General features: G+C 33.8%; 3 protein-coding genes across 5 annotated transcripts in view; all 3 read left to right on the forward strand.

The window, feature by feature from the left end:
* Positions 1–10,080, forward strand: part of LOC119637208 (protein sprint) — an 81,571-nt gene extending 71,491 nt beyond the window's left edge. The window contains exons 1-3 of one of the 2 annotated variants that reach the window (XM_038033067.1): positions 6,031–7,934; positions 8,062–8,888; positions 9,556–10,080. In XM_038033067.1, the coding sequence (XP_037888995.1) occupies positions 6,800–7,934; positions 8,062–8,888; positions 9,556–9,888 (2,295 nt within the window). In that variant the 5' untranslated portion in view covers positions 6,031–6,799 and the 3' untranslated portion in view covers positions 9,889–10,080. Of the gene's footprint in view, positions 1–6,030; positions 7,935–8,061; positions 8,889–9,555 lie in introns of those variants that run through there. The other variant, XM_038033066.1, reaches the window with a different exon arrangement.
* A 2,691-nt stretch (positions 10,081–12,771) lies between these two features.
* LOC119637109 (ATP-binding cassette sub-family B member 10, mitochondrial-like) lies at positions 12,772–15,284 on the forward strand. The gene is made up of 6 exons (XM_038032937.1): positions 12,772–13,191; positions 13,251–13,451; positions 13,509–13,711; positions 13,778–14,059; positions 14,119–14,862; positions 14,916–15,284. Exons 1-6 carry the CDS (start codon positions 12,909–12,911, stop codon positions 15,183–15,185), a joined length of 1,983 nt encoding a protein of 660 aa, XP_037888865.1. The 5' UTR covers positions 12,772–12,908; the 3' UTR covers positions 15,186–15,284.
* Positions 15,285–18,082: 2,798 nt separating this feature from the next.
* The window catches only part of LOC119637099 (protein gone early), a 38,777-nt gene continuing 34,499 nt past the window's right edge, over positions 18,083–22,360 (forward strand). For both annotated transcript variants that reach the window (XM_038032924.1, XM_038032925.1), the window contains exon 1: positions 18,083–18,599. The gene's annotated coding sequence lies outside the window, so the exon portion shown is untranslated. The remainder of the gene's footprint in view (positions 18,600–22,360) is intronic.

A 22,360-nucleotide genomic window follows, 5' to 3' on the forward strand; every position in this document is an offset into this window, starting at 1 on the left:
AAGACTTTCATTCATTCATGACACTTGAAACTTCAAGACAGAATTTAGTCCTTGCAAATCGCATCATCTTCGGTAGCAAGAAAATCTTGATAAAAAACAAGAGTAAGGCAAAAAAGACGCGAGAAAGATAACAAAAAATACGAAATCGTTATGAATTCCTTCGTAAGATCTAAAATTTCAAACGGTGTTCATAGCCGTTTGGATTACCTAAATGGGAAAATGAATGAGAAAACGCCAAGCTTGTAAAGTAAAAAATTGTTTTCAATACCGCAGAACGCGATAGAGCCAGAAAACTCTGCAACCCAACCATCGTAATCCAATTAAAAATGTTGCCATCTGTAACTTGGACAGAAGAAACTTACGGCAATATTAAAATGATTTAATTGGCTAACCCAGTCGTGGTTAGATTTCAGGCAAATCGTCCGGCATTGCATTTCAACTTTGATATTTATTTACCGCAGAAACACTAGATAAAGCGAATTGATCTTAAAGAGAAACTCATAGAAATTCATGATAGAGGCATTTTCAACAACATTGTTTATGGATCGGCGATCGCCTGAAAATCCAGTAACATTTACTTAAGTTTTGGGCAAGAAGCTGACGACGTTGTGATTGGTCGGTCGATCAACAAAAAATTTACATAAATGTCGTTAGCTTTATTTCCGTTAGCTTTAAATGCGGCATTCAATTACACAATTCGCGTTTTACGTTTAGCTGCCATATATGACCGCGGAACGATACTTATTCTATTTTTAAAATTGAGAATATTTTAATTGCTATGATCATGAGCGCGCATTCACCGCGTTGGAGGAAGTAGGTTTTTCGATTTCTTCCATGAAATTGTTATACGTTTTCCATACTTTATTAACTATTAATCGATACCCAACCGACACGCGTGCACATACTTACACATCTCGATTGGCATCCCTACATTTCTCTCTTAGATCACAATTTCATTGTATTTAGATGATGGTCTGTCCGTCCGTCTGTTCGTCTAGTGCAGATAAGCCACATGTATGCATTGCATGCTAATAAAGAAAACATGCATGTGCTGTAATTCAAGCTGCACGAGAGTGTGAGCTACACTTCGCAACTTGCATTTATTTTTTTATACAAAGTATTTTTTCTTATACTTTTTTAAATTCACTCTTATATTTTTTTAATACTTTACTTTTTATATAGGTGGTCCAAAAATCTATTCATTTTGCGAATGCAGAGTGTAAATTAATTGGTCCCAAACGCGCCATTGAACGATACAAATGAAATGCTTAATTATTCGTTCATGATTAAGGACTTTCTCATGCATAGATACGGTGTTCAATAGTCCGGATTAAATGATACTGACATAACACAAGATTTCAATTTCAAATCAGTGTTTCTTTTATCAGGCAAGAATGTACATAAGAACGCAGTGAAAACGCATATTGCGTCGCAATTTTTTTTTTTTTTTTTGCGTTCAGACGCATTTTATTAATGTATCGTTTATGTGTTAAGGCAAAACCATAATTAGGTCCGTAAAGTTCAAATACATACTGCTTTCAATACCGGTTAAAACGAGTTTCGCTCGCATTTATTGGATGTTCCGTTTTGAAATTAATCATTTCTTTGAAGGCTTTCCCCACACAAAATGCTCTTCCGCAATTAATTATTTGATATTTACAACACCGCGATATAGGAAAAAATATTTACTCTTTGCTAAGATTATAACCCGAAGATGATTTTGCCTTTTCTAACATAAGGGATTAGAGAGATGTCGTTGGTATCGTTGAATATGTGCGAAAACACTGATCCCTTTACACTTTATTCATTATTTAAAATTGTCTTTTCATGTGACTAAAATCTCTTAGTGCAGGAATTTTCAATTCCCACTTGTCTTAAATAATACTTCAATAATAGATATTTATTATTACTCTATGACTCCATTATGTTCTCATTATCGAGGCTAACCTGCTCTGATAGATGGTAAAAATCACATGCTCGAAATATCGTACAACCTCCGTTGACTGTGTAGAATCTTCTTGTGCAGCATTTCATTGCCACAAGCTTGACTCGCATTCTCCTCTTCGTGAATGGTGAAACAGTAAGTATTGAGTTGAGTACTGCAGTGAGTGTTGTGCGTATTGTTTATCAACTCCATTACTGTCCCCTATGTTCACATTTTGGAAGTACTAAAAGTGTGCGTATGTGTACATAAGAAAGTTAGCTAAGAAAAGAATCTCGAAGCCTAACAGCAGACAATTTTCATTTGGAATTCGATCCAAATTCTTTGATGAATGGATGACAAAATATAACAAAATCTGAATTGAGTTGCCCACGTTTTTACCTAGGACATCAGTTACGGAGTAGGTTGTCATTTATTCATGGTATTTACGATAATTGTACAGATGCTTCATGGTATATTCCAAGTAAATCAGTGAAAAATGTGATCAGATGTCCTCAAGAGGGAGAACATAAAAGCAGAGTTGACGTACGTGAGCAGAAAATTTCATGATTGAGCCGAAAATATATTCATACAAGATTGTAATGATACCCACTCCGTTTTTTCTATGTCTTAATGCAATAAATTTTTCGGAAAAAAATAATTCCATCAGCGCATGCACGGTACGATTTGTCATATTCAATTCTAGACAATGAGTTGATTAGAAAATGAATAGTTTAGGATATTATTGGTTTTCAATCCACCAATTATCGTTCATATTTGATGCGCATCTCCGCTGAGTTCATTTCGTCACTTTTTTCAATGCAGTTGTCAAACAGCATACAATCGCTGCTGTCATTTTAGTCCCCGCCAAAAATCCCCATAGATTATGAATCACTTGGATATATATGGCGCGGGGTTTTGAGGGGTTTTTCTTATTCTCATAACACGAACACGATGCATCTTTAATACATCGCTAATGAATGTACACACTATCCGCAGCGACACTGTGTAGATCGACAAAGTATACCAATCCGAACCATTTTCAATAGAGTTCATCCTTGGGTCATAGCACGTCGATGCACCAAATTTCATCAAAATATCTTAAAAAATGTGAGCTATACGTTGAACGCATGATAAATGGACAAAAAAGCTTAGATCGATTTGGAAAATAATTTTGGAGCTATCTTAAGTCCTTGTAGGTATTACATAAGTCCACATAAACTTAATATATGCTATATTTTCAGCGGGGCAGAGCAATATAAGTTAGTTATTTTCTTGATTACTTTCTTAAAGTTTAGGCGGCTCAAGCTTCAGCCTCATATGTCGCTACAACTTATTATTTATATTTTGTACTTCTGCGTAGCTATTGCATTACATTATATCTGTTATTTCACTTTCAATGTCTTGAAATGTGAACCAAAACCCTCAACTAGCATTTATTTAGGTATGTATGTACCATGGCAATATAAAACGCTTTATCTGATTAGGTACAACAAACAGTCTACCTAACTGATGAAATCACGATAGCGCGTTCATAGAAATTGTTTTTCTGTTGGTTTTGAAAATAAGCAAATTTATCTGTAGACGCGACGCGCTCTTAATGAATAATGAAACCGCGAATCAACAGTTAATAGCTAACAATGAGTTATGACTTAACGGACATGCAAGAAAGAGAAAGAGAAACGTATCTCTTTCTGTTTATAATTATCAGACAGCAAAATATGTTTGCTCTGAAAGAAGCACATTTCCAAAAATTGTAATGAAAGTATTGAACGTTTTGTGTACGAAACAGCGCCGATGCGGTCCCAAATTGCAGCAAATCAGGCTGCACAGCATTTGTGCATACACATGTGACAACTTTTTATTATTCTAATCTGATATGATAAACCGTGTACTCTTTTGTATTGCTGCTTTTTTTTTTTTTTTTTTTTTTTTTTTTTTTTTTATTATTTACATTAATTAAAATAAATCTTTTGTTGTTTCAGTGCTGATAAGTTTATCACAAACATTAGATAAAGTGTCATATAGTTAATGATTGGCCGGCAAATATTTACAGACCTTTAAGATTTCACTAAGGTTTATTTTTTATAATAAAAATATAATTTCGGGGCAGCATTGAAAACGTGTGTCTAAAAATAGTAAGTGTTTTTTTTTTTCTCTTTGTTCATAGAAAAAAGGTTATTCCGATTGAGACTGAGAGCTTTTGTGTAAAGTAAACAAAAAACGGAAGCAAACGAAACTTTGAAGGTCATAAAGTTAAAAATTGGGACTTGCCTTAGGTTTAGGTTTATTTACATATATACATCTTGTAATCCATCATGAAAAATCTGGTAAATACAAACTCGCGCGATACGAGAACTCCTTATGAACACAAACAAGTTCATTTGTCAGTCGATATGAGTGATATTAAATTTTACTAATCACAATGATTAAGAAATGAATTGTTTGGAGCAGTTCGCAGCTGCCTTCCATCTAATGTGATGCTTTTTTTCAAATAAAAACAAAAGCAGATAATTCATCAAAGAGGAATAGAACTTTGTATCTTTTAAACGCTTATCAAAGACTTGACTTATTACTGTAAGAATACAAGAATCCCTAGCAGCAGATTCTCTTCTTGAACACTCATCAAAGGAAACGAGCAAAATAAGTTATCTCGTAATCTTCATTCGAATAGAAAAGTATTGCGATAAGATATTATCTTTCATAAAATGTGACTCTTTCAATTATGCTTGAAGGCAATGAAAGAAAGTAGTTTAAAAAGATCGCGTATCCAGGCTCTGCTTAGTTATTCCCATCACATTGCTTAGAGGGCTTAACTTTTAGCGCCGTTGAGGTCCGAGCTTAATTTAATCCGTCTTCATAGATCGCCAACTATTGCAAATTAGATAGGTTGGCTGAAAAATTTTCGACCCGAGCATGAAGATGGTCGCATATGTCAACCAAAGTCCATACAAACACACTGTACTGAATCAATTTGGGTGTTTTTGAATGGCAATACGTTTACTTAAGTTGAGGACGAATTGAACGCTGTATACCATATAGGGAAATTTTTAATAGCTAAATTGGGTGAGACAATGAACGTTCGGGATAATTAGAACCGGTGACCACTGATGGAAACATCGCTCAAATTCACCAAATGATTTTAAAAGATCATTAAGTGAATCACAAGCGGACGACTACAATGAGCAAACTTAGATGAATGGAAGTTCGATTTTTCGGAATTAACCAGCAGGGACCATGTCTGTTGACAAAATGAAAAGGATTTAGAATAAACTGGACATCGAAGTGCTGGACAACCGTTGAAAGGCTTGTATCACGTGTGCCTATACATATATTGTTTTCTGATTGGTATGGGTGAACATGCAATGTAGCTTCGAGGACGTAGTAAAATTTTAGATCATAATACGTCAAATTTGAATTTATAAACTTAACAGTCGTATCGAGAACGTGTATTTGGAAAATATAATTTGGGTTTTATCGCATTTAAAAGTGATGTATGAACTCATACCGTTGCTTAACTGTTAGAGTTATCTGTTCGGATGTTCAGATCTTTTATTAATTAATAGCCCACTCAAGCCGCCTTCATAAGTATACCCAAATATCATATAACTGTTTAGATATATATATATATATATATATATACATGCTATATATATACATGCTCGTGTATATGCACCAAGTAATAAAGCTAAACGTACAATAATCAAAATTGTCTATTATCTACGAGAACTGAAAGAATCCTGAATTAACCTAACCTCGATTTTCGTACTCTACATTTGTATTTCATTTGAAATCGATACAAAAACTTGCTGATGCAATATTTCAAACGCATTGAATAATATGCATAAAAAAAAAAAAGAAAAAAAAGAAGACCTCAAAATCAATATAACGCAGATCTACGCAGTTCCTTGTAAACGATCTATTGTCTTTAAAAGCAAGCGGAAAACAAAAACCCTAACTAACTAGAGAAATATTTACATTCATTTATTTATCGGCATTCATGTAAACGAATCAATGTTATGGAATAAAATTAACTAAGCTTGAATCATAACAATTTCCTCTTAACCTAGTTTAATAAAATTATACAGATTTTGTTACAATTTCATGAGCGAAACACTTGTTAGACGAAAAGATCCAGATAATGAATGTGTGTGTTTTACATATAGATTAAATATTCATTTATCTAACGAAAATGTGCGTTACATTTGGTAAGTGAAGATTCTTATCACATCTCGTGGATTACTATAAGTTTTAAGCATGTCCACCTATAGTTTCTTTTACCTGAGAGCGCAACATAATTGAAGAGAATTATGTCCAATTAACAATATCATACTGGAATTATGAAGAGAGCTGCATCATATAAACATACATATGTGTAAAGAATAGAGCCCTCATCATAAAGGAACAAACATCGGAGTGTAACAATAATTGTCGTCTCAAGTTCAGTAAAGGAATGAGAATAAAGGAGGAGAGCGCAATGAAATGATTCATAAAACTATTGTAACTATCTGCGAAATGAAACAGAATAAGTTTTGCTGTCGTCCGGAGCATTAAAGAACGTATTCATCACTGAAAAATTTTAATTTAAATAAAATTGTGTTCTGTTTGAAAACAAAAGTGCAAAAAAAAAACAGAATTTTATTATCACGAAATGAATGTGTTGTAACGATTAGTCATTCCATTGAAGAAATAAATTTTACGCACTGTTTATATGAGTAAAGAAAAAGAAAATAAAGAATATATTCATTATTTATATTTTTGAAAATCGAGAAGGCAGACAAATTGTTTGCTTGGCCTTATCGCTTAGTTAAGTGCTCATGAGAAACTTTCGTTTTCGCCAGTTTGTGCTGTCCGGTAAAAACCGTTATCATATAAATCATGAAGTGGTTCAGAAAGTCGTTGCCCGCACCCCACGCGAACCCACATAATCAAACCGAACAAAAATGCGCGCAGAGCTTGACTAAGCAAACTATTATGAAATCGCGGAGCTTTCAAAATTTATCCGATCCGGAGGCAAAAAATAATGCTTCGAAATTGAAAGTAATCAGTAAATCGTTAAGTGTTTTGGATAATCAACGCATAGAGATCATTGATCCCGAAATATTCTTTCAGGATCCGGAACATGTTCGTAACTACAAAGAGGAAGCGCAATTCCTAAGCATTATGTCCGAATGGGAAATTATCGAAAATCCGTCACTAGTGGGCAATTACTTTTCAGCCGATTTTGAGGAGGAATTTTTGCAAATGAAAATACAACAAGATAGCAATTCTGCGACTGTTGGTCTCTCAATTGTGGCGACGGCAACGGCGGTTCATCAAAGCGGCAACAATGCAAGTAATGCATGTTTAGATAACAGTGAAACAACCAAGTGCAGAAAACGGTCATATAAGCGTTCGCTATCTGAAATACTTTTTGCTGTTAAAATCGAAACGGGTCTTGTGCCACCAATGGCAGTAAACGAGTTAAATATGTCGTCGCCGACATTAAATAAAAAACGCCGACGTTTAAAAGTGGATTCATCAGATGAAGATGTTAGCTTATGCATGACAACAACAACGACAACAACAACAGCAGCATCGACATTTAATCAACAAATTATTAAAGACTGTTCGATCGATCGATCTCAATTAAAGACTGAAGCATTAGCCCGTTCTATTATGGGGGCTATAGGAAAGTGTCCTGATCGTGATAAAACCCCCCCAAACTCAATGAGAAATATCGATGATATAAAACACCTGAGTACCGATGTTTGTCACCCGGTCCCTGGCAGCTGTGATCATTATGACATAAAGCAGTTTTTTCGCCTCGATGATTATGGAAACATCTGTTTGAATATTACACATGTAGAGGAAAGTCGAGGTTTTGGGTTTACAGTCAGTCATAACAAAATCGCTTATAAGCGTTATTTGAAAGAAAGCCTGCCAGCAGAAGAGAAGCCAACCTGTCATCGGCGTAGATATTGTGTAGAAATTTTAAAGAACATGTTAAAGGTTTTATGGAATATAATTAAGTGTAAGTTTTAGCAGAAGACCTTAATTTCTTTATACATAATTATGTAATTAACCTTCCTTCTTCATCCATCATTATCTTGATGTCTTCTTATGTGGAAAGGCTTACGAGTTTGTTTATTTATACGCAGGTCATCCACGTAACAAAATCAATATTTACAGTGGCGGTCCGGGCGAATCGTTGCGAGCATATACATTGCAGTTGGCTCAAGATCAGTATACCACTTTTGCACGGAACATAGAAAACTTCATTGCATGCACAAAGGACTCACGGGAAGCCGCCCCACAGGTAGTGATGCGTAATATGCGTCAGTTTATGAATGGTATGAAAAACTACTTGGTCAAACATGGCGAGGGAAAATTCCATCAGGAGGTGGAAGCGGCTCGTTCTCGTCTCAAGTCGGATGAATTCTTGAATTTAGACGCTATTCTTGAAACTGTGATGCATCAATTGGTTGTGTTACCGCTACGCGAACATTTATACGGCATGTTTGTGGACTACTATACACGATCGGAAGATATTCAATTGCTAGCGCAAAATGTGAAATACGCCTGTGGCCGGAACGCTGCCGATTTTGGTATTAGACCATCAGTGTCACCACCTTCCCCTAGCTCCTTACAAGCTATCTCCAACCTATTGTTACGCCTTCAAGAAGCTGAACTGCCACTAGAAAAGTTGGATTTATTCCTGTGTGTCATTTCTACAATATTTGAAGCCACCGGCTGCCCCAGAGGCCAACAATTGGGAGCCGATGACTTCCTACCGGTGCTAGTGTACGTTGTGGCAAAATGCGGTTTCGTAGGAGCTGAAATTGAAGCCGAATTTATGTGGGGTCTGTTGCAACCAACTCTGTTAAACGGTGAACCCGGCTATTATCTGACGGCATTATGCAGTGCAGTACATGTGCTAAAAAGTTTTATGGCTTCGGAAAATGAAAGTGGTTCCGGATCTTTAGATGTAAGTATTAAGCTCTTAAGAAATCTTCTCCAACTTTCCACGGCATGATTTTTATTCGCCTTATGGAAATCTTGTATTTTATATTCTAAATTATGTTTATGCAAAGGCTGTTAAAATGCATTGAGTTTGGCAGGTTTCTTTGAGGTTATGTTGCATCATTTTAGCTATTAAGGCTTTAGCTTATTAAAGTCTACACATTTATGATTTCCACGATTATTTGGACAAGTGAATGTTTGAACATATTGCGAAAATGTACTGCGGTCTTTATAAAATAAAAAAGTGCAAGAAACGAAGACAATACTGCGATTTTACGTAACAGTATTGATGATGATACCCGTCCCGTTAAGAACGCGTATTTTGCGCAAATACTGTGGACTTAAGATCGGAAGCTGAACAAACAATCGTGTTTATGAAAATCACGTTGATTGAAGAACCGCGTCTTATATGTACGAAGAAAGAAGATAACGGACGTGAAGATAAATTTTCCATAGCATCTGTCGTAATTGATTATCAATTGGCATTCAATAGAAGTTGAAAAGATATATTTGAGAGATTTAACTTAAATGCTTTTCAAGTTTCTTCTTTTTCTCTACACCCTTCTATGCCTTTTACTATACGATATTTCTTCTGATGGAGAGCATAAATTAATTTCATTCGTATCTTCTAGTGGCGTTCATCCTCATTACCTGCCTGCTCCTCGGTTCTGCGCGTCATCATACCCGATGAGTGTAACGGCTCATTGCAAACCCGAACACTGCCTGTGCGTCCACACACAACGACGCGCGAAGTTTGTCGTATTATTGCTCATAAAGCTCGCATTACCAATCCACAAGACTACGGGCTCTTCAAGTTGGTCGACGGCGAAGAAACTATTCTCAATGATAACGAATGCCCTCAAGACATACGATTAGCTGCTAAAGGTAAACACTGCATGTTGGCCTACAAACGTATCGATGCCAAAATTGCTTGGCCGACGGCTACACAACCGATTTCGAATTGAGTTCAACAATATTGTAATGTCTTCAAATAAAAGTGTGAAAGTTGTAGGAAATTTCCCCAAGAAGAATTATATAAATAAACACGAACTGCTCGTATATAATCATTCATGATCAAAAACATTTTCTTAAAAAAAAAACAAAAAAAAAAAAAAAAAATTATTCAGCAATTAAATACCAACAATCTTGCAATCATATACAAATACATATATACGTATGTATAACAATTGCATTTTATATAATTATGTATTTTTATGCTATTTATTGAAAAAATACATACACAGCCATATACGAAGGTGGATGTGTGCATTACACATGTATATGTAACTTCTTTTAAAATGTACTAAAAAATGTATTAAGTATTTATTAATAATAAGTTTTACATAACAAGCCAATTAAAATGCGTAAGAAGGTACTCTAAAGAGGGATAAGAAAAAAGACAAATTTATCACAAAACTTAAAAACACTTTCAATCAGTTACATTATAAATATGTACGTGCTTATGTACTAAAGAAAAGACCAACTATTTGTAATAAAAAAAAAAAAAAAAGATTTGTAAAGTTAATTAAGCTAAACGTAATCTTCTCAAATATATATATATATATATGTATATACATACATATATATAAACTTCCTTTTTTATATTAAAATATTTTTAAAACAAAAAAAAAAAAAAAAATATATTAATAAAAGCTACAATTAATAAATTCGATGCAAATAAATATTGTTTATTAATTTTTCACATTTTACTTTATTTTCGCTCTTCATTTTTGCGGAAAGCCATGCACACCTTTCCATATGCAGTCTTTTTTGCGGTACCCTTTTGTTTAACTATTAAAAATGTGAATCTATTTTTTCCTTTTTTATTTGTATAGCGCTTACGATTATCGTTTTTGGCATGTGATTAACATTTTGCAAATTATCACGATTTGTTGTTAATATTTTATTGTTTTTATTTTTTTTTACCTTTTATTAATAAATAACGTATAAGTCATCATCTAATTACTAGATCTTAATATTTATATTAAAAAAACAAAAAACAAAAAAAAAAAATACAACAACATACAATCTTACAATTTTTTTTTTTTCTTTTATTGGTTTTGTAATTATTTGTAATTTAAGCTAAACATGAATACAATTCGCAAAATGCATACATATGCACATACAAGCGCATGCATTGTCAAGCAGCATAAAATGCAACATTGAACAACAACTTGTCAAGTCACGAGCTTAATTTTCGCTCGAAGTACGTACGTATTGTAATTTATTTAGGAGTTTGCTCAATGTATTCTCAAACACAATTACATTCAAGCATAAATCTGTACATACATACATGTGCAAATGCAAATCAATCAATCAATTTTAATAATATTAAGCAAAAACAAATTGTGCAAATAAAATCTGCAAAATTCGAATTATTTAATCAAAAGAACTCATAAATGTTTTCATTTGAACCCTAATTAATCATTCTAAGGTGCCGTTCTCTATCATACCCAGCGAAATGCGAAGCTGACGGATCTTCTTTCTCGCCAATATACACTTTGCCAGATAAACAAGTGACGATAATGAAAATCGAATGTACAGTCTTATATAACCGGAATACGAAACTGTTCGGCAATACTTGCCTTCCTTTCTTGTACTTCGTACCTATTTACACTTTTCTATACCCATTATTTATTCTTCTAACACAAATCAAAACATAAAAGAAGGCAATTCTCCCTATACATACTGACGTTTTAGGTGGCCCAGAGCAATATTTGTGAAAATTCTTAGATTGCAAATTAAACTTTCTCACTTATCGCGAGAGCACTTTTATATCAATAGCCACGGTAGATTGTAACCTACACTGTTCTAGTTTTTATGGGCGCATTTGTAAGTACATCTCGTCTTCCATTTTCAAAACCGATCTGATGCAGCCAATTAAAGATATATATACAAACTTTTAGTGAGCTTTCCAAAAACACAGGCATGGGTACACAGGCTTACAGGCTTGATTCAGAATCCGCTCTTAAGGTGGCAAAAAAGTGTGTATAATGTGAGCTATCTAAAATTTATATTCTGAAAATAATGACGTAAAGACAAATCGAATGTAGCCTCCTTTTTACGTGTTTGGTGTAAAAGCACTGAAGAAATATCAATGCGAGCTCTCCTTCTACGTAATGTGGTACGCGCTCGTCTATAACATTCGGAGATCGTGGGAAAATTTAAGTTATTTTTTAAAACAACGAGTTTGAGCACATTCAAGGCGGTTAGTTAATAAAACATTGATAGCAAGACGGCTAAAGAATTGAAGAGTATTTAAAGGTAATGCTAACAGCATTTACAAACAATTTTCTAAAACTATGGGATATTGAATTCAATAGGCCAGCACAGAACTGATAAAGTGATTTAATGTTCGGGACGTTTCAGTCTTTGTTATAAAACAATTTAGAACGTTACGCTTAGTGGGTTGTATTCTTTGATGAGTTTTTTGGTGAAAACGCTTGAAAGACGCTCGCCATGCTTTATAACATTTTATTTGAGACCCATATTCGCTTAAAAAGTTTTCCTAGCGTATCTGCTTTGCGCGTTTTTTTCATGTTAGGGGTTTTGAGAATAACAAAATGGAAGACTTCTTTTCATTAAATATCAAAGCTAATGTTAACTAATTAGTATGTCTGTACATATATATGTGCATACCTTGATTTTCAAACGTATAGGCGGGCGATTTCGGATGCAAACAACGCAAACCTTTTAAACGAAGCAGATAAAGACGTAATTATTATTATTAGGCTATATAATAATAAAAACCTTTTAAATTATAAGTATGGCAACATTTGTAAATGAATTTCACTTGGCACTACTTTTTTAGAAACATTGTTGTATGTGATTGAAAGAATTTATATTATTGTTTATTGCTTTGTCAGTAGAATGTGTTATAATTTTAAGGTCGTGTAAATTAAAACAAAAAAAAAAAAAACAAAAATAGAAAATTCTAAATGAAATTATTTAAAAATTTATAAAGTTTTGATTCACTTAAAGGACAATGTTGATGCAATGCTTACAGAACCACGGTCGTTACAAATTGGGCCAATTAATAATTAGTTATCGAACCCGACATTTTTCAACAGGAGGCTATATGAAGAAAAATGTAAAATTACTTAACCAAACCAATAGGCACATTCTGCAAGCGATACAGTTGCCGAAATTGCCATTGATAAGATATACCGGTTACCGAGCAAATGCATCAACACAAAAAGTAAAAGTCAGAAGAAAGGATATGATTCGTCTGATTAGCTTAGCAAAGTCCGAGAAGCTAGTCTTGGCTGGTAAGCTTTACATCGATAAAATACAGGATTGAATTTTAAACAAGCCGGACCTATTTCAGCGGCAATAGGATGTCTTATAATATCGTCAGCCATTACAATGAGTGTGCCATACGCTTTAGGTAAAACGTTGGATATTATGTTCGACAAAGATGACAATCAATCTATGGTCAAATTAAAACATTTTTGTGCAATTTTATGTGGAGTCTTTGTTATCGGCGGATTAGCAAATTTTGGACGTGTCTATTTATTTAACAGTGCCTGTAAGAAGTTCACTTTCTTTCAGCTCGAAAAATTGATGCATATTTGTTATTCCCTAGCCCTGCGTATCGTTCGCGACTTGCGTTTGAGATTGTATAGGTCTATGTTGAATCAGGAAAGTGCTTGGTTCGACCAGAAGGGTAGTGGCGAATTGGTCAGTCGTCTAAACACCGATGCTTATTCTGTTGGGAATTCTTTGAGTCAAAATTTATCCGATGGCTTAAGGTCGATTTGCATGGTTTTAGCGGGAACCGCTATGATGGTAAGCTAAACACGAATTCATTTGAAAGAAACAAATTGAAAATTTCATCTCAAATGCATTTCACAGATATATACATCCCCTCAGCTGACCCTAATTGGTACGTGCGTAGTTCCCTGTGTAGGCGGTATAGCGGTTATTTATGGACGTTATGTGCGAACTATCACTCGTACGTTATTAGATAAATTCGCTGACATTTTTAAATCAGCCGAAGAAAGGTTAAGCAATGTTAAAGCCGTAAAAATTTTTTGTAAAGAGGATTATGAGACAAATAATTTCAAGAATTTATTATCGGATGCTGTAAAACTGGGCTATAAGGACGCTATGGCTAGAGCCATGTTTTTCGGATTGGTATGTTTCTTTTTGCCTTAAAAGCAACTGAATGCTCAAATTTGTTAAATATTTGACAGACTGGCATGTCGGGCAATGTTATCATAATTTCGGTTTTATACTATGGCGGCACGCTTGTAGTCAACGATATTTTATCAATTGGAGAATTGACTTCGTTCATTTTATATGCTGGGTACTCAAGTATATCAATTAATGGACTTTCAAATTTTTATACTGAATTAAATAAAGGAATTGGATCGGCTCAGCGCATTTGGGATATATTGGATCGTAAATATGAAATACCATTAAATTTTGGTATAATGCCGAGCGAAAAACCGAAGGGTCAAGTAGTATTTGATAATGTCAAGTTTTGTTTTCCGGCTAGACCACAGAATAAAGTATTAGACAATTTTACGCTTGTTTTAAGACCAGGCGAGACAACCGCCTTAGTAGGTCGCAGTGGCTCCGGAAAAACGACCGTGGCTACCTTGCTTTTAAGGTTATACGATCCTTTAAATGGCCGCATTGCGTTAGACGACGTAGACTTAAGAGAGTTAAGTCCGATTTGGTTGCGATCTCATATAGGAGCTGTGAATCAAGAACCCGTATTATTTTCTGGCACAATACGCGATAATATTTTATATGGTCTAAATCCAAATGCAAACTTCACTGAATCCCATTTCGAAGAAGCAGTTCACAAAGCACACGTTGATGAGTTCAGTTCGCAACTGCCGGATGGTCTTAATACTTTAGTTGGTCAGCGGGGCGTGCTACTAAGCGGTGGCCAGAAACAAAGGGTAGCCATTGCAAGAGCTCTAATAAAGGTACATACCATCATAACATTTACATAGATATTAAATACATCGAAATATTTCAGAATCCCACTATACTCATATTAGACGAAGCGACAAGCGCTTTAGATTCAGTGTCTGAAGAATTGGTACAAAATGCTCTAGATGAATTGGCGAAAGGCCGTACCTGCTTAACGATAGCCCACCGTTTAAGTACAATACGTAACGCTAATACGATTGCAGTGTTAGATAATGGTCATGTAATCGAGCAAGGCTCCTACGAACAACTTATTGCACAGAATGTGGGCACTTTTAAAGAATTGGTTAAAAAGCAAGCCTTTCTAATGAATTCATGATAAAAAAATTGTTAGTTTATGCTAAATCGGTATAATGTATGCTACGGGTTATGTGTGTAAAATGAAAATACTATTTTTTTTGGATTTGACCTTAGAATGAATGCTTGGACAGACTGTTTGTATCATTTTTAGTGACAATGTTATATAATATAACCATAATATATTATTTTTGTTAATAAATTTATAAGGAAATCATTTATTTAAATTTTTTGGTACCTCAAGTACGACTTTACTTTGCTTTTTCCTTGCTTAGGAGAGTACGAACGTTTAGTACACTAAACAAGTATAACTTCAGCAACTAAGTGAACACGCCATGCTTGTACTATTGAATTTAATCGAGATTACCGGTGAATACTCTCAAAACAACCGCGCAATAAGATATAGGAACACAGTAAGAAAATATATGTTTATGTAGGTACTATTTTTTTTATTTTTTTTTATTTTTTTTTTGTATGTTGAATGGAGATGGAAATGTAGGTACTATATCTTAGATTGTCGAGCGCGTGAGCTCGTGCAGGTTGTTCTGTGCTATTAGCTTGATTCAATAGTAATGGCACTTCAGAAGAAAAACAATTGACTAATTATTTTCAACTTTATTTGGAACTTTAAATTAAAACTAATATGAAGTATGATAGAATTAGCGACAATAACAAAATTTCTTCATTAATTAAAAATACCGCGGACATGCATATTATTGCAGAAAATCGGAACACTTACTGGCCAAATGTATTAATAAAGAATAATATCCAATTGTACAAAATCAGTTATGTTACAGTGAGGGGCAAAATATTGTGTGCATTATAAAATACAACTCAATGAAATGGGAATAATACAACGAAAAATATAGTTGAATTGATTACAACAACAACAAAAAAATAATACAAAATATGAATTAAAAATTGAGTATAAACATAGTTTATGATCTGTCTTGTCGTATTTGTACGCGCAAATTTCACGTGTCTATTTGGAATTGTGTGTAAATTCGTTTGCTTTTTAGAAGCGGTGGGCATTGGCATCTTTTTAAAGACTTCTAGCCGATATTCAATTCTACTCTACGTTTTCAGATACGTGGTATATGCCCGTTAAATCCATCGTTCCATCTAGGTATATTTACTATTGAACACAAGACCTTCTTGAAACTAATACTTCTGCTGTCGGTTGCTTTATAAAGTGTCTTGATTTCTTTTCTCGAATTTTTTTCTTATTTTATACCCATCACTGTGAGATGGTGGTATACTCATTTTGTTTTTTTTTTTTTTTCATAACGTATGTAACACCCAAAAGGAAGCTCCAGGAACCTTATAACGTATATACATGTGAAATTCAGTGTGAAATTCTGAATTTATTTAGCAATGTCCGTCTGCGTGACTGCGTAGTGGTCGTTGTTGACATTGTCTTGTTCGCAAAAATGAAGATATCGACTTCAAATTTGGAAAGTTTGCACGCAGGTTGCAAGACAGATTGGCTAAAAGTATTTTGCACCTTCCTCAAATGAAAATATCTTATCTGCCTAAATATGGGTTAATTCTAAAATGAACATGGTACATATCGCGACCAGGTGTATTAATTTTTTCTCAATAATGGCAGCGATATGGGTAGCAAATAAAAGAACTTTGAGAGTCGAATGCGAAAGACGTAGCAGTAGGTATGCGAGATTCGGCCTCTGCCGAATATAACTTTCTAACTTGTTCTTTTATAATAATTAACTACAATTTGTCTATAGGAGAGATATTGAATTATCAATAATTGCGTATCATCTTAACAGGGAAAAACTATATACAATTTTGCTAATGGAATCCATCAGAAATTTAAAACACTTGGGCTGAATAATTTTATTACATCTAATATACAGTCCGCTGAATAATGTTTAGCTAATTTCGGAAAAGATTGTAAGACCGGGCGAGCTGCCTGCGATAATCTTCTATAAAGTTAACTAAAGTTTTTTACACAGTAGATACGTTTCTTAGGAAAAAAAGTCAAAAGTAAAAATGTACATGTGGTATACGGTAAATTTGGGGATATGTTCCACAATTTTAAAAAATCGTGTACGATGAAGAAACTCCAAATATTTTCCCTCTTCCTCCCAATATTTCCGGATGTTTCGTTTTTAGCCGAACAAGGTAGCTTTTATGTATATGAATATTATCCCAAATTTGTATTCGTAAATGCAAAAATATGTTGAAATTGTAAATGGTTTTGCGATTACTCTGTTTAATGCGCTACAACTGATAAAAGCTATTTGCAGTGAACGGTATCCGATTTTTGTTTGTTCATTCGGCTGGTTTACAAAATTTCAATCTTAAATTATGATCAAAAATGGGAAGAAGAAGAGAATGGAGAATGCACTATTATGCTGCAATGAAATGCCGTTAATCGGAATTCAACAAAAATTGAAATCTGTTTATTAAACTGAGCTGTGATGCTCTAACTGCAAATACGTGGCTTCACTGTTTTCACTTCCTATCGAGAATGTTGAAGCGAAACGATTTTTATTTTAAGAGACATTTTCTTCTTTGCTGCGCTATAGTTTTCTCTTTTTTCCTTTCCATTTTCGTTGACACTTGTATATGCAAGATTCGCTTAAAAATAAAAGAGTTTTCATTAACGAGCAGTTAGCTGATCGTTTTCTGGCTCTCTCTTAAATCGGGTTTTAATTTACTTTGAAGTGAGTGATCTTAGAAGCGCTTGTGGCAGCATGCAATGGTGAAAGAGGTCTGCTTTTAGAACCTTATTGCTGACAGTTTTCACAGTTTTCAATAGCAGAGTAAACGCACTATGACGCGTTAAAAAAAAACGGTTGTCAATATAAAGCAAATAACATATATATATATATGAAAATAATTTTAATTTTTTTTTCGTTCGGAGTAATTAATTAAAACGAAATCAAGAGAAATTTACAATAACAGGAATTTTCTTAATTTGCTTATTAATTGCAATTTAAATCTTTCGCAGAAATTTTGAAAATCATTGTTTCTCCTCTTCCGAAAAGTGTATAAGATATGTGTAAATATATATGTGAAAGTTTGAAGTTAAAAATGGGGGAAAAAAATTCGTAAAAAATGAATCAATTGAAAAGAAAAAAGTGATGAATGAAAAATAAAAAGTTGAAAATCTTTATTGTAAGTCATTTTGCATGTTAAATTCTCCGGCCCGATATCCTAAAACTAGTGTCTCGCTCAGAAAGTGCACAGAAAGACATTTTAACTTGAATTAAAAATTTTGCAAACTTTTTTTTGTAATCGACGAAGAAGAAACAAAAAGTGAAAAATTTATTAAATGCCGTTAACTAAAATTGCTTATCTTATTAAATAAAGCGAAGCCATTTCACATTTTTCCCGTTTAAAGTCGATTAGCTTGTTAGCGGATTAATGTATTATGAAATGGATTATTAATTGAAAGCTGTTTCTCTAAAGAGTAAGCTTCATCGTATTTTTATAAATATATTAAAAATATTTAGAATTTACTTGAAATCTACCTGTTCCCACTTTTTTTTCTCACCTTTTTTTTTTTTTTTTTTGCTTGTATCTTATGATCGCGCTTTTTTGCGTCGCCTTAATAACGCTCCATTTCTTGTTTGGCGTGACATTCTTCGAATTTGAAATGGCAAAAACAAAAAGAGAAGAAAAAAAAAATACCAAAAACATGAACACAATGCGAAATATCTATTTGAGTTTAACAAATGCCGGGAGTTCAAGTTCGCAAGAAGCGAATTTAGTTAAAGCAGTTAGTTATCATTAACGTTATTCGCTCTCTTAAATCAAAAAGCAGAAGTTGCCACTTAATCCGTATCCAAGTTCGGTTCACTTATATATTTACATGGGCAGGTAATGAGCTCTAAATTTGAAAAATTAAAAAAAAATTAAAATGGACTTAATTAAGCCCATCTATCCACCCTTTAGAGAGGTTGACGACATGCTATATGTTTTAATCCTTTCGTAACAACCATTCAAAATACACGTTTGAGAGTTCCGCTACAATATATACATATATTTTTGATAAAAAATTGAAATTCAGTCCAATTATTCTTCAAGTGTTCAAATCAAGTTTGCTGCTTGCGATGGGTGCACGAATTGTCTGTGCAAACTGAAGAGAATGCTTAAATGTCGATATAACATAATCGATCGCTTGAAATTGTAATGGATGGTTGATTTTCTACAGTTCTCGTAAATTCTCACTGTGTTCTTGGAACTATTGTATAAGTCATCGGACACATCGATCAATAACTCCCGGAACTAAGTACGAAAAACATTTAATCATTGACAACAGTCGTCTTCGAGACAGATTTAATCAGTTCATCGCGTCTCGTAACATTTCATTGACCTTTTTTATTAAACGATTTGTCCGAAATGTCAAAGTTTGTTTCAGTTTTCACAATAAGCTCTACATATGATTGAAATCCTTCCTCCCGGATCATTCTTTTAAGATTTGCGAACAGATAATAGCTCCTATTACGGACCAAATAATAAAAATACAATAATAATAATGTTGACTTTGTCCGGGAAGTAATGATCGATGTGTTATAATTTAGAAATGGACTCTCGTGTCTTAAATGAAGGCATTTTTCGGTAAAAACTTAATGTTTACCATTGTACGGGATCCCAAGTCTTTGAAGTTTGTTGGAAAAATTCTTTGCAGCTTTATAGTTTTCCTCCAAAAGATTCACCTCATTTTTAATACCTTGATCGATAAGTCGCAGTATTGACGACATAACAGTTGTTTCTCAACAAAAAAATAATAAAAAATAAATTTATATTATACTTCGAAAGAACGCCTGTCAAAATTCCGTGCCATCGTTCGATCGTTTGCCGACGAGTTACAGTGATTCCGATCACTCTTTTTCGGTTCCTTGCTTCAATTGTCTGTTAATCTTGAACGAGGTCGTACGGGCACCGACGATACTCAAGACAGAACGCTCTAAAAATGCCAAAGCTGAAGTTGCAGAACATAGCGGCATTGTTTTGCGCATGAGAAAGTTTCAGAGCGTTCGCTGCCGTATCCTGTAGGTCTGATTACCACCGTCCTAAATCTCAAAAGCATGTTAAACAGTATAGGACTTGGATTAAATGAAGAGATCATTGTAGCAACAGATCATTTTGTATTTTTCGAGGTCTTCACACAAAACAAGCATCGGAATGCTAAAAAAACTGATGAGCTGATTGTGCTACTCTTGAAGGAGGAGGCCCAAAAAAAAAAAAGAAAAGAAAAACGGTTTCTTTACTTAATCCCCGAATTGATTGTTCGATATGCTATCCCTAAACTCGAAGGGGAAGTGAAGCTTGTTCCGCACCCTGTGCTTCCGGAAAAGTCATGACACAGTTTGGAAGGTTTGCGTTTTGATTAAAGAGTCTTCAATTGACAGTTTAAATTACATTCCAATGCTAGTAATAGGTTTAAATATATTAAGCTTTCATTAAGCACAAAAAACTCATTCATATTTATTGCGTTCGTTCAATTCGCGCCTCACACACACTTTAGCTGTGACTTTGTGGTCTATGCTATGCTATGCTATGCTATGGATATAATGTTTTGTTTTTGCAGTTTCAGTTCAATGAAGAGTAAAAAAATTACTTTATATGATTTCCGACTGCTTAAATATTTCGAAAAGATTCTCGCATTCGTGAAGAAAAAATTTCGATTTTTAAATTTTTCGCATAACGACTTTATTTGTCAGCGAATTACTTTCTTCTCCGTAAAGAGGAGAACTTAAATTATTTTATAATCTGGCAACTGGTAATCTGCTCTTTTGGCTTAATTCTCTTTCATCGTTTTTCTCTTTCGTAATTATTTCCCGATCCTCAGCAAAGGTATAAAATTTGATGTTAACTGAATGTAAGAGGGCACAACATTTTGAAAGGATACGAATTTTGAAAGTGAATATGAAAAAACTGCAAATCCTCTGCAACCAATTATGGTGCGCTTCTCTCTCTCTCTCTCTCTCTTCTTTCTCTTTTGCCATCTCACTATTTATTTATTTATTTATTTATTTATTGTGTGTTGTTTTGTTTTCTTGTTTTTAAACAAGCATTCACATACGTGCATATGTGAATATTATATTGTATTGAATAGCTATTGATTGCTTGTGCTTGGCGTAGACGGTAAAGATACATTCAAACAAAATTTATGTTATTGTGTATTATAGGTATGTTTATTGGGGCTGGTTGGCTTGGTTGCCTTACCGGTTATAAGTGGCACGTTTTAAATTGACTTTGAAAGCATTAATGTTGGTTTACTTTGTACCTCTGGACTTGGTTTCTTATGAAATTATTTTCCTTTCCACATGCATAAGCGTACATATGTACATATATAACGCATATGGATTTCTAAGTCAAGCGCATTTTATTGTGAAATTTGTGCATTTAATTTCTTTCCATTTACCTAAATGGTCAGCTATGAGATCGTTTACCTTTTTATAAACGTGCGTGTGATGCGTGTGTTGCGATTTTCCAGAAAATCCGTAACACCGCACCCTAAAATGGTTTAGAAAATTCGTGTCATTGCATTTATTCTGTATATACATATATACATACATACATATATATATATATATATATATATATATATATATATAAGATGATAATAACAACAGCGTTGATCGTTACGAGGGGGGCATATTTTTGAATCTGATTTAAAATATTTTCTCTCAAGACGTCCTAACCGTCGTGGCGGTAATTTTATTGTTATTGATATTTTATTGTACATATATTTTTTTTTTTTTTGTTTTTTTTTTTTTTTTTTTTTTTGGTTTAGCATTCAGCGGCTTATTTACCTTTCATTTCTCTTTTTGGTACATGCGTCGGATATTTCTTGCTTCTGCTGCTTCTTCAGTAATAGTGGTGTACTATACATGAGTCGGATAGTGTTTTTTTTGCAATGTTTACCGAGTTCAATAGCATTAATACAATACATTGCATATAGCTGAGCGTGGGGATTGTCTCTATTATTTAAAGCAAACAAAAGAGCCATATTCACCTTGAGGTGAATCTCGAGTAGTTACCATGTTAACAAGATATTAGATAGTCTAATATTTATTGAGCTTTTATCATCAACTCACTTAACTCGTATTCATATGCACTGACCTAAAAGGAGCTGACTAATGCATTTCTTCTAAAAGGATCGATACTTTTTAGACTATCTAATATAAGATGAAAATAAAGATTTTTTGTAATTATTGCATT

The sequence above is a fragment of the Glossina fuscipes genome, unplaced genomic scaffold, assembly GCF_014805625.2.
Source record: "Glossina fuscipes isolate IAEA_lab_2018 unplaced genomic scaffold, Yale_Gfus_2 43, whole genome shotgun sequence".
In the NCBI taxonomy this organism is placed as follows: Eukaryota; Metazoa; Arthropoda; class Insecta; order Diptera; family Glossinidae; genus Glossina; species Glossina fuscipes.

Excerpts from the sequence above, each read along its gene's own strand:
- LOC119637109 (XM_038032937.1), top strand. The coding sequence starts at position 12,909 with ATGTTGATGCAATGCTTACAGAACCACGGTCGTTACAAATTGGGCCAA. Across the intron at positions 13,192-13,250 it reads CGAGAAGCTAGTCTTGGCTG|CGGCAATAGGATGTCTTATA; the intron begins GTAAGCTTTACA and ends GACCTATTTCAG. Across the intron at positions 14,060-14,118 it reads GAGCCATGTTTTTCGGATTG|ACTGGCATGTCGGGCAATGT; the intron begins GTATGTTTCTTT and ends AATATTTGACAG.